This window comes from Micropterus salmoides, unplaced genomic scaffold (genome assembly GCF_014851395.1).
Source record: "Micropterus salmoides isolate LMB-PRFRI ecotype aquatic unplaced genomic scaffold, ASM1485139v1 Ms_hic_scaffold_4175, whole genome shotgun sequence".
NCBI classification, from domain to species: domain Eukaryota; kingdom Metazoa; phylum Chordata; class Actinopteri; order Centrarchiformes; family Centrarchidae; genus Micropterus; species Micropterus salmoides.
Genome location: NW_024043568.1, coordinates 5,484 through 16,595, shown reverse-complemented (window position 1 = coordinate 16,595; position 11,112 = coordinate 5,484). Strand labels below are relative to the sequence as shown.

The 11,112-nt window shown below is 51.3% G+C and overlaps 2 protein-coding genes across 52 annotated transcripts; both read left to right on the top strand.

Annotated features, from left to right (window-relative positions):
- The first annotated feature begins 1,125 nt into the window (after positions 1 to 1,125).
- Positions 1,126 to 3,954, top strand: LOC119887445 (keratin-associated protein 10-7-like). 50 transcript variants are annotated; one of them, XM_038698237.1, is made up of 7 exons: positions 1,126 to 2,208; positions 2,243 to 2,448; positions 2,483 to 2,685; positions 2,731 to 2,764; positions 2,822 to 2,855; positions 2,890 to 3,105; positions 3,151 to 3,954. In XM_038698237.1, the coding sequence occupies exons 1-7, from the start codon at positions 1,730 to 1,732 to the stop codon at positions 3,491 to 3,493; spliced, it is 1,515 nt and encodes a 504-aa protein (XP_038554165.1). In that variant the 5' UTR covers positions 1,126 to 1,729; the 3' UTR covers positions 3,494 to 3,954. The 50 variants fall into 50 exon arrangements, with proteins under 50 accessions (XP_038554165.1, XP_038554178.1, XP_038554174.1 ...); XM_038698250.1 differs by having other exon boundaries at positions 1,126 to 1,750; positions 1,923 to 2,208; positions 2,595 to 2,662; positions 2,731 to 3,105; XM_038698246.1 differs by lacking the exon at positions 2,731 to 2,764 and having other exon boundaries at positions 2,483 to 2,594; positions 2,765 to 2,912; positions 2,981 to 3,105.
- Positions 3,955 to 4,553: 599 nt separating this feature from the next.
- Positions 4,554 to 8,727, top strand: cunh5orf63 (chromosome unknown C5orf63 homolog). Of its 2 annotated transcripts, none has more exons than XM_038698252.1 (4): positions 4,554 to 4,840; positions 6,132 to 6,226; positions 6,767 to 6,823; positions 8,516 to 8,727. In XM_038698252.1, the coding sequence occupies exons 2-4, from the start codon at positions 6,137 to 6,139 to the stop codon at positions 8,672 to 8,674; spliced, it is 306 nt and encodes a 101-aa protein (XP_038554180.1). In that variant the 5' UTR covers positions 4,554 to 4,840; positions 6,132 to 6,136; the 3' UTR covers positions 8,675 to 8,727. The 2 variants fall into 2 exon arrangements, with proteins under 2 accessions (XP_038554180.1, XP_038554179.1); XM_038698251.1 differs by having other exon boundaries at positions 4,564 to 4,840; positions 8,504 to 8,727.
- The last annotated feature ends 2,385 nt before the right edge of the window (positions 8,728 to 11,112 follow it).

Below are 11,112 nucleotides of genomic sequence, written 5' to 3'. Positions count from 1 at the left end.
ACTAGTTGCACAGGTCTGGGGACTAGTTGCACAGGTCTGGGGACTAGTTGCAGAGGCCTGGGGACTGGTTGCACAGGTCTGGGGACTAGTTGCAGAGGCCTGGGGACTAGTTGCAGAGGTCTGTGGACTAGTTGCAGAGGTCTGTGGACTGGTTGCAGAGGCCTGGGGACTAGTTGCACAGGTCTGGGGACTGGTTGCACAGGTCTGGGGACTGGTTGCACAGGTCTGGGGACAGGTTGCACAGGTCTGGGGACTGGTTGCAGAGGCCTGGGGACTGGTTGCAGAGGCCTGGGGACTGGTTGCACAGGCCTGGGGACTGGTTGCACAGGCCTGGGGACTAGTTGCAGAGGCCTGGGGACTGGTTGCAGAGGCCTGGGGACTAGTTGCAGAGGCCTGGGGACTAGTTGCAGAGGCCTGGGGACTGGTTGCAGAGGTCTGGGGACTGGTTGCAGAGGCCTGGGGACTAGTTGCAGAGGCCTGGGGACTAGTTGCAGAGGCCTGGGGACTAGTTGCAGAGGCCTGGGGACTAGTTGCAGAGGTCTGGGACTGGTTGCACAGGCCTGGGGACTAGTTGCACAGGCCTGGGGACTGGTTGCACAGGCCTGGGACTGGTTGCACAGGTCTGGGGACTAGTTGCAGAGGCCTGGGGACTGGTTGCACAGGTCTGGGGACTAGTTGCAGAGGCCTGGGGACTAGTTGCAGAGGCCTGGGGACTAGTTGCAGAGGCCTGGGGACTAGTTGCAGAGGTCTGGGGACTAGTTGCAGAGGTCTGGGGACTGGTTGCACAGGCCTGGGGACTAGTTGCAGAGGCCTGGGGACTAGTTGCACAGGCCTGGGGACTGGTTGCAGAGGCCTGGGGACTAGTTGCAGAGGCCTGGGGACTGGTTGCACAGGTCTGGGGACTGGTTGCAGAGGCCTGGGGACTAGTTGCAGAGGCCTGGGGACTAGTTGCAGAGGCCTGGGGACTAGTTGCAGAGGCCTGGGGACTAGTTGCAGAGGCCTGGGGACTAGTTGCAGAGGCCTGGGGACTAGTTGCAGAGGCCTGGGGACTAGTTGCAGAGGCCTGGGGACTTGCCAGGTTTGTTTTGGTTACAAACTTATCAATATCTGTGTTGATTGGTTTGATCTGTAGGTTACCGTGGATACCTCTGACCTCCCTGACCCGTGACGTTGAGACCCCTCTGACCTCTGACCTCGCTGGTCTGAGATCAGCTCACTTGTCCACGCCCAACAGAGTAAAGGATGATGGGAAGAAGAAGTGACCGTGGAGGAGGCTCGTCTATCTGAGTGCAACGCCGATAGAGGAGGAGAAGAAGAGTCAGATAGGAAGCAGCCAATCAGAGTGAACTTCAGAGACCGGAGGGCGGGTCCTTATCTGATTGGCTGATGGGCTACAGAACAGCGTGTGAGTGTGTGTGAATGGATCCGTGTTACCATGACATTACCATGGTGACATCACTCGGAGCCAACATGGCCGACGCAGCATGAACTCTGTTGCTGCTCATTACTGATGCCGTGCATCGAGCTTCACTTCCTGTTTAGTACCTGTTTACCAAGGCATGCTGGGAATCCACTGCAGCCACAGAGGACCTCAGAAAACCAGTACAGACCAGCAGGACCCAGAACAGGTCTAATGTTTTGTAATCAGAGGTAAATTATTTTAGTGCAGATTGTTAAACAGCAATTTAATGTTTGGACTATATTTCACATTACTAGTAACAGACTGACGATGGTCCTGATTCAGCTGCAGGTGCGCCTGCCGCTCAGCTGCAGGTGCGCCTGTCGCTCAGCTGTCGCTCAGCTGCGGGTGCGCCTGCCGCTCAGCTGCGGGTGCGCCTGCCGCTCAGCTGCGGGTGCGCCTGCCGCTCAGCTGCGGGTGCGCCTGCCGCTCAGCTGCGGGTACGCCTGCCGCTCAGCTGCGGGTGCGCCTGCCGCTCAGCTGCAGGTGCGCCTGTCGCTCAGCTGTCGCTCAGCTGCGGGTGCGCCTGTCGCTCAGCTGCGGGTGCGCCTGCCGCTCAGCTGCGGGTGCGCCTGCCGCTCAGCTGCGGGTGCGCCTGCCGCTCAGCTGCGGGTGCGCCTGCCGCTCAGCTGCGGGTGCGCCTGCCGCTCAGCTGCGGGTGCGCCTGTCGCTCAGCTGCGGGTGCGCCTGTCGCTCAGCTGTCGCTCAGCTGCGGGTGCGCCTGTCGCTCAGCTGTCGCTCAGCTGCGGGTGCGCCTGTCGCTCAGCTGTCGCTCAGCTGCAGGTACGCCTGTCGCTCAGCTGCAGGTACGCCTGTCGCTCAGCTGCAGGTACGCCTGTCGCTCAGCTGCAGGTACGCCTGTCGCTCAGCTGCAGGTACGCCTGTCGCTCAGCTGCAGGTACGCCTGTCGCTCAGCTGCAGGTACGCCTGTCGCTCAGCTGCAGGTACGCCTGTTGCTCAGCTGTCGCTCAGCTGTCGCTCAGCTGCAGGTACGCCTGTCGCTCAGCTGTCGCTCAGCTGCAGGTGCGCCTGTCGCTCAGCTGTCGCTCAGCTGTCGCTCAGCTGTCGCTCAGCTGTCGCTCAGCTGCAGGTGCGCCTGTTGCTCAGCTGTCGCTCAGCTGTCGCTCAGCTGCAGGTGCGCCTGTCGCTCAGCTGCAGGTGCGCCTGTTGCTCAGCTGTCGCTCAGCTGTCGCTCAGCTGCAGGTACGCCTGTCGCTCAGCTGCAGGTGCGCCTGTTGCTCAGCTGTCGCTCAGCTGTCGCTCAGCTGCAGGTACGCCTGTCGCTCAGCTGTCGCTCAGCTGCAGGTGCGCCTGTCGCTCAGCTGTCGCTCAGCTGCAGGTACGCCTGTCGCTCAGCTGCAGGTGCGCCTGTCGCTCAGCTGTCGCTCAGCTGCAGGTACGCCTGTCGCTCAGCTGTCGCTCAGCTGCAGGTGCGCCTGTCGCTCAGCTGCAGGTGCGCCTGTCGCTCAGCTGTCGCTCAGCTGCAGGTACGCCTGTCGCTCAGCTGTCGCTCAGCTGCAGGTGCGCCTGTCGCTCAGCTGTCGCTCAGCTGCAGGTACGCCTGTCGCTCAGCTGCAGGTGCGCCTGTCGCTCAGCTGTCGCTCAGCTGCAGGTACGCCTGTCGCTCAGCTGTCGCTCAGCTGCAGGTGCGCCTGCCGCTCAGCTGTCGCTCAGCTGTCGCTCAGCTGCAGGTGCGCCTGTCGCTCAGCTGTCGCTCAGCTGCAGGTGCGCCTGTCGCTCAGCTGTCGCTCAGCTGTCGCTCAGCTGCAGGTGCGCCTGTCGCTCAGCTGTCGCTCAGCTGCAGGTGCGCCTGTCGCTCAGCTGTCGCTCAGCTGCAGGTGCGCCTGTCGCTCAGCTGTCGCTCAGCTGCAGGTGCGCCTGTCGCTCAGCTGCCGCTCAGCTGCAGGTGCGCCTGTCGCTCAGCTGTCGCTCAGCTGTCGCTCACTGAGTGTAAACAGTCACCTGTCAGAACTAGTTTGTAACCTGTTGGATTTAGAGGGACGTTATATCAGGGTTACTTCAGCACAGCGGTGAGACGGGTGAGACGGTGTCAGTGAGAGGAAAGACGAGTGGTTCCACCCCAGAGTGGATTATAGTTTAGTTTTATTGCTGAAGAAAGTTCCATTTTTCTTTGATGCAGTGGCCCCTCGAGGAAAGTTTTATAGAATGTCTCTTCTGTCAGTAAAGTTAGGGTGAACCTGTGGCCCCTGAGGGCCTCTGAGGCTCCTGAGGGCTGACGTCAGATTAACAGATCGGGGACGACCTGAGGAAAATCTGAATAAACTCAAGTAAAGAAATAAATTTTAAAAACAGATGAATGGCTCATGGTCCAGGTCTGATTAGAGACCAGTAGAGACCAGTAGGGACCAGGTCCTGGCGGTCTGGTGAGTTCCTCTGTGGCTGAAGGTTTTCAGTGTGGACAGAATCCATCAGTCATTTTGATTCATTTGCACAGTTTGAATGTTAAAGTGTGAAAATAAAAAATATAAAGAAAAGGTTTCATTTTTATTCGATCGGATGAACTCAGAGAAAACTGAACCTGCAGATCTTTACCGAGCGTTCAGTGAACTCCTCTGATCTTTAAATAAGTACGGTGGTGAACATAGGTGTCATTTACGCTGGGGACGCGGGGGACATGTCCCCACCACATTTTGAAAGCATTTGCTAAACGTTTTCTGCAAATTAGCTCGCAACAAGAAATGTTTAGGTTAACTTGCACAACAGGAATGAATGAATAAAATGAAACAGATCTGCTTTGTCCAAAAAGTAACAACAAGCTGCTGATTACGGCATTATATTCAGTAATATTTGTATATTCTGAATTAGCACCGGCCACATGAATTTGAAAAGGAAAGACATTTCCTCCATAAATTTGTGCAGAAAATGTCTCTAGAATGCAAGAAATTAAGAGTTTAATGCTCAAAACCATCTGGGGGAGGAACCCCAGACCCCCCAAAATCCAGTAGCCTTTTTCATCAATATATATTTCTTACAAATAGCATTGAAGTCTGTTGTGACTCCAATTTTGTGCATCATCACGTGTCGTGGAGTGTTTCGTCACACAATATGCCGTAAGTCATCTAGTCTGCCGGAAAGCCAGAAGAAGAACAAAAAGAAGCAGCATGTGGTTTATACGGTCCTGGATCTGAACACAGACCCCAGGAGGACTCAGGTGCAGCAGGAGGACTTCATGTTCTGGTTGGGGGCGGTAATGCGCCTACAAGCTGCTCGCAGCCGCCGTCTAACAGCAGAAGAAGAAGCAGCAGCTGGTGTTCGTCTCGTCGGCTCCAAACTTTCATCAAACTTTAACAGAAACTTTTCGTTTAAACACCGGGACCAGAAGATTTCAGCGACAGAACCGGGCCGGTTCAGCGGGACACGGTGAGTTACTGCGGGTTCGGGTCTGTAGACCCGGTACCGGTGCCGTTAGTTACTGTAACCCTGTTAGCTCTGCTAGCAGGTGAGCTAACAGGTGAGCTAACAGGCTAACAGTGATTTAAACTGCAGGGAAACCCGCTGGACACGCGCGGAGTCACGTGCGCGCGTGTTTATCTGTAGATTCAGATATTTCTTTCTTCATCAGCTGTGATAAAAACATCAGATTTGCTCTGAGAAAGTGAAAGTGAGTCCTGCTCAGTGTCCACAGATACAAGGGGGGGGGGGGCTGTATTAAAATATAGAACATATAAAATAAAATAATAGTTGTTTACAGACAGAATGAACCTGTGTCTACATTCACAAACCAACACTTTTCCATCGTTTGTCTTTAAATACTGATTGAAAAGTTTTCAGCCACATTAAAGTGTTTCCGTGTTGTCCAGCAACTGTCCAATCACAGCTCGGGGGCGGAGCCAAGGAGCTGCACGCCACAAACTGTTCAACTAGTTAAATACAGTAAACAGGAAATGGATTTAACAAATGGTTGTAGTTTGAGACCCCGAGACCTCAGACCCCGAGACCTCAGGCCAGACCCCGAGACCTCAGGCCCCGAGACCTCAGACCCCGAGACCTCAGGCCCCCGAGACCTCAGGCCAGACCCCGAGACCTCAGGCCCCGAGACCTCAGGCCAGACCCCGAGACCTCAGGCCCCGAGACCTCAGGCCAGACCCCGAGACCTCAGGCCAGACCCCGAGACCTCAGGCCCCGAGACCTCAGACCCCGAGACCTCAGGCCAGGCTCTGAGACCTCAGGCCCCGAGACCTCAGACCAGGCTCTGAGACCTCAGGCCCCGAGACCTCAGGCCAGGCCCCGAGACCTCAGACCCCGAGACCTCAGGCCAGGCGGTCTCAGACATTAATATTAATATGAAATATAGATAATATAGAGTGAAATATAAAAAGTCAGAGTTTGCAGAACTTCAGGCAGCGTGTTATGGATCTGAGCTCAGCTGTTCGTCTATTGCAGCTCCGATCGTCCGTTCTGTCCATTTATCGTTCTCACATTTAAAGAGAAAACAAATCGTCAGCGGGCCCCGCCGCCGCAGGCCCCCCGCCGCCGCAGGCCGGCACTCATCAGAATCTGCGTCGCTTCAGAGGGAGGCGTCCCATTTCTGATGTTCAGCTCGTATTCCATTGTTGTCGTCCTCCTGCTCTGTGATTGGTCGGCTGGCAGCTGGATGGTCCCGATTGGACCGTGGAGGTCAGTAACAGTTTCTTTGTGTCTGTGTTCTCAGATCAAATGTTTTTCCTGAAGAGTCGTCCTGCAGCTCTGCAGCTCTGCAGACTCTTTTCTGCCGACTCTTTACCGACTCTCACTCTGTTCACCAAGGTAACCGCAAACCTCACCCGGACCCTGACTCCGGGGCCCGGGGTCGTCCTTTTCGCTGACAATCTGTGTACCAGTGTGTGACCAGTGGTCACATGACTCCTCCTCTAGAGTCACAAGGTTTAAGGACTGATTTTAGGGTTTTGAGAACCAGGTCTGGGCCCCGTCCCTGTGCAGCCCTGCAGACTGTCCCGACTCAGCAGCTTCAGCTTAGCTGCTATTTAGGAACCAGGTCAGCCAGAAAAATGTGAACTTTCCACTGATTCTGGCGCAGTGGATAAGACACAGGCCCTTGGTGTTCAATCCACTAATGTGTCCCTGAGCAAGACACTTTAACCCCTCGTTGCTCCAGAGGCGTGCGACCTCTGACCTCTGACATGTCGCTTTGGATAAAAGCGTCAGCTAAATGAATAACTGTGATGTAATGATTCCACTTTAATGAATAAAGTAAAGATAGAAACAGCTGTTAAACTTCTGTTACTGAAGTACTTCCTGTGAGTATGATCAGTGTACTAACATGAAGTACTGACGTGTTCTCTGCAGAATCCGTGTCCTCTGTGTGACGAAGCTAAAGATGTGCTGGAACCGTTCCGACACCGGGTGAGCTCACGTGTTCACGCTCTTCTTCAGTGTTTCCTGAGCGCCACCTGCTGCTCAGCACGGTCCTCCTGCCGTTTATCAGGCTTCTCAGAGTAATTCATGAAATTTACTCCGACTTCCAAACTCAAGTCTTAAAGCTGAGAATCTGTCGTTTTAGGGTTTTATCAACGAGGTTTTTGCAGAGCAAGCTAGCACACGGATTATAAGAACGCTTTCATAGTCTAACGTTACGTGTTGTTGAACTTCGTATTGTTGACTGAACTGAGAAGGTCTGAACAAGACGAGCAGTTTCAGTTTCCCTCGTAAAGCAAACGGTCAGTCTGACGATGTTCTAACCACGGAGTCGATCACTCAGTCATCTGTTCCCGTCGCCTTTTTCAAGGAAGCTGCTCCTACAAATATCTGCGCCATCGATTCTGTAAAATCAGCGTCACTGTAACCAGTAGAACGCGTCGCTCGCCTCAGCGTCACATCTACTGCACTCCAGATGTACATTAATCTAAATGCAGCACTGCAGACGATATTTTGTCCTTGTAAAGGTAAAATATTATTATAACAATTTCATAATGCGTTTAAAGAGCACTTTTCATTCCCAAAGCAGTAACTGCAGCCTGCTGGTCCTACCTGGACATGCAGTCTGCCAAAATACGTGTCCCCGTCCATAACGCACAGATGAAGTATTTTGTTTTAGGTGTACTTCACATCAGGACTAATAACGGGGCCGAACATGGAGCCGTTTGTTGTTTCCTAGAAAAGTTATAGTGGGAAACAAAAAACAAAGTGGGATCCAGAGAAGGTCTCGGACACCAGAGCTTCTGCTGTTCATGAAGTGCTGCAGGATGTCCTGTAACCTGAGCTAAAGTTAACAGGACGGCTTTTTAATGTCTTATGTCATTTAATAAAACTGTAAGTTACTGAAACATACGAAAACATCACATTATAAACTAAACAAGACATTTAGAAAGCTTAAACATCACCTTTGTCCCTTTTGTCCCAGATTGAATGGGCCCCTCTGACAAAACTATTGGCCCCAGCCTGGCCCCCTCAGTAAAAAAAAAATATATATATTATATAAGTCCCATTGAGACACAGTCTCTTTTACAAGGGAGGAAGTAAAACAACTTTTCAACCATGAGCTGAAAAACTTACAACCGTAAATTAAAATACAATCCAAATTTACACAAAGATATTTACATAGACAAAAATGCAAAGAGTTTAAATATGTAAAACAAAGATTAAATATTCTACCTGTCGTTGATTAAAAAACAAGTGCAGATGTCCGTCAGTGTTTGAGGCCTCGACCAGAGTTTTTCCTCACAAACACGCTATCAGGCGATGTCAAGAGCACGCCAAACCACCAGGCGGCGATATGACGCTAACCGTAAAGCCACGTCGGCCAATCGGAGCCTAATAAAGGGGAAGTGGCGCCCAATCTGACATCAAACACAGCGGGTAACGGCGCACACTCTGATGTCGTGAGGCAAAAGCCCCGGTTTTACTGTCCACACGTCAGAACTGCAACCGGCGTTTCTGAAAATCTAATTCTGAGAAGCTTGATAAATCCGGCTCATCGAGTTCCTTCATTTCTACAGAACTTCATGTTGAAGGAACGCAGAGAGAAGATTCAGGGTTGTACTTCGATCGGAGACGTGTCTCGCTCTGACTGTGTGTCTCTGTCAGTTTGTGTTGCAGCAGGTGGACATCAGTCTTCCTGAGAACAGACACTGGGCGGACAGGTACAGGTGGGACATACCTGTCTTCCACCTGAACGGACAGTTTGTGATGAAACATCGAGTGGACGTGGTCCTGCTGGACAAACTGCTGCAGGACGCTGAGACACAGAAACCATGACGATCTGATTAATTTAACCTGTTTAACAATCAATAAATGTGTGTGTACAGCTGCTTCTTCTTCTGTGGTTACTGCGGAGGGTCAACGAGCCAATCAGAACAGGGTGTGAAGTCAGGGTCTGATGCTGCGTTCAAGGCAACACCGAACTCGTAAATTTCCCACCTCCAACTAGAAAAAGCACCATGAACGCCACCTGAAGTCTCTGAGAAACCATCTGCCCCCCCCCGACGTCACGAGAGGCAGCTGAGTGAAGCTCGCGCTGTAAACAACCACCAACTGAAATGATGCATCGAAATGAATCCCAGTCACACCTGTGTTGTCAGGTAGCTTCTTCTTCTGTAAACCACCTGAAGGTCGTTATTCAGGAAAAGGTGAAAACATCAGTAGTGACTGATGAACACAGGGAGCGAGTTGGGGTCATTTTCAGTTTGACCTTTTGAGTCAAGGTCACTGCTGAGGGTTCACCTGTGTCCACCTGACAGACGTCACCGTCAGCCATGTTTGTAGTTCACTTTCTGCGTCATGAACCATCATGCACCTGGAACGCTTTGAGGTCAGAGGACGAATATTTCCGAGTTCCGAGCAGTCTTGAACGCAGCATTAGTGCGTCAACAGAGAGGGTGGTGCCAACGTTACTCTCTGCCAATCAGGTTAGAGGATAATTAGTGATGTCACTGTGATGTGAAGAAAAAACGAGCCTCAAAACCTTGAAAACCAATCAAATCAGGAGCTCAAATGATTTCATGTTTAAAAAATGTAGTTTGGTGCAGTGAAACAGAAAAATGTCAGAACTTGGATCAAACTGCACAGAGAGAAGTTCCACTGCACATAAATCACTCGAATATGAATATTTATATTATAATATATAAAATAACCAGACAAAATATGAAGATGGAATGAAACACAAATTGAGAATAATTACAATAACGAACTGAAGTAATGAAGTTTAATTTGTGTGAAACTTTTCATATCTCTGATTATAACCGACACATAATCAATAAATAATCTAGACATTTACTGAAATGGAAAAAAAAAAATCAGTTCTGCTGCTGGTCAATGACAAACAAAGAAAAACAACCTGAAACCTGACTCACCTGATGCTGTGAGCTCATCAATTTTTAAACTGCTCCTTGTTCAGAGTCTCTGGATGTCGGCCAATCACAGCCCTCCTCCACCTGTGTGACCTGGAAGTGCTGTGGTGCGGTGTAGTGTGTGTGTGTGCTGGTTGTCATGGAGACGGTCAGGTGTGTTTTCAGTCAGGTGAATGTGTGTTGATGGCGTCCAGCAGCCGAGTTGAAGATGTTCAGTTTGCTCTGCAGAGAGCGAAGAAGAAGATCAGCAACCTGCAGCAGCAACTGAGCAACAGGTCAGATACCATTTAGCTTGAACCTTTACACCCGCAACGACAACCGCAAACAGAAGTGTTCCATTTAGCTTGAACCTTTACACCCGTGTGATTGTTGAGACATTCCAACACTCTTGTTTTTGGAAACGTGAAACAGTCCTACACAGAAACTAGATTTGGGCGGTTGGACGAATATACCGGCAATCGATTGGTCTGCCGCCGCAGGGCAGGCAACAGGTTCAGGGTGTGACGGTCCTTCTAAATACCTCGATAGACCCTGATTCAGGCCGGGCCTGGACTCAGGCCTGTGAGTGTGACCTGGATCTGATGGTGTCAAAAATTAAGAGCATGAAGGAATGCTGGGTAACGTGACTGAGCACAGAGGCATGCTGGGTAACGTGACTGAGCGCAGAGGCATGCTGGGTAAAGTTTCACAGCGTGGTTCAGATTAAACAGCCACTAAGCTGCAGGAACCATGTGACCTGCAGGTCATCAGATGTACTGACTGACTGGAGATCAGTTTAACGGTTTCTGCTGAACCGTACTGGTCTCCAGCAGGTGAGTCTCTGTGTTTACTGGTCTGACTGGAACCAGTCTAAGTTCTGTGTGTGAACAGCTGCTCTTTAAACCTGCTGCTGCTGTTTGAATCCTCCAGATGTGTCTGATAAACTGATCCAGGATCAGGTCTCTGGACAGGTGAGAGTCTCTGACGTGAAGTGTTTCATGTTTTCAGAGAAACCAGTTCAGAGAGTCCAGTGGAGACCAGTCTGTCAACATGGACACACAGCAAGGAGTTCAGGGACTCTCTGGTGGACATGTACACAGGTAAAATACTACTACTACTACTATAGTACTAATATTAGCACACACAAACAGCACTCACAGGTTCATCGGTGCACTGGCTCATTCACGTGTTAAAATGTGTGAACGTATTTCAGCAGTCAGTTGGGAACAAACTGTTCAACAGTCACCAGACGGCAGAAAGTTCCTTACCTAAAGGGGGGCAGGAGGCCTCGTGGGTCACCTGAACCCTAATTTGTCACAGACTGGTCTGTTGTGGGTTAGTGAGTTTCTCCTGGTGCAGTATGATGCT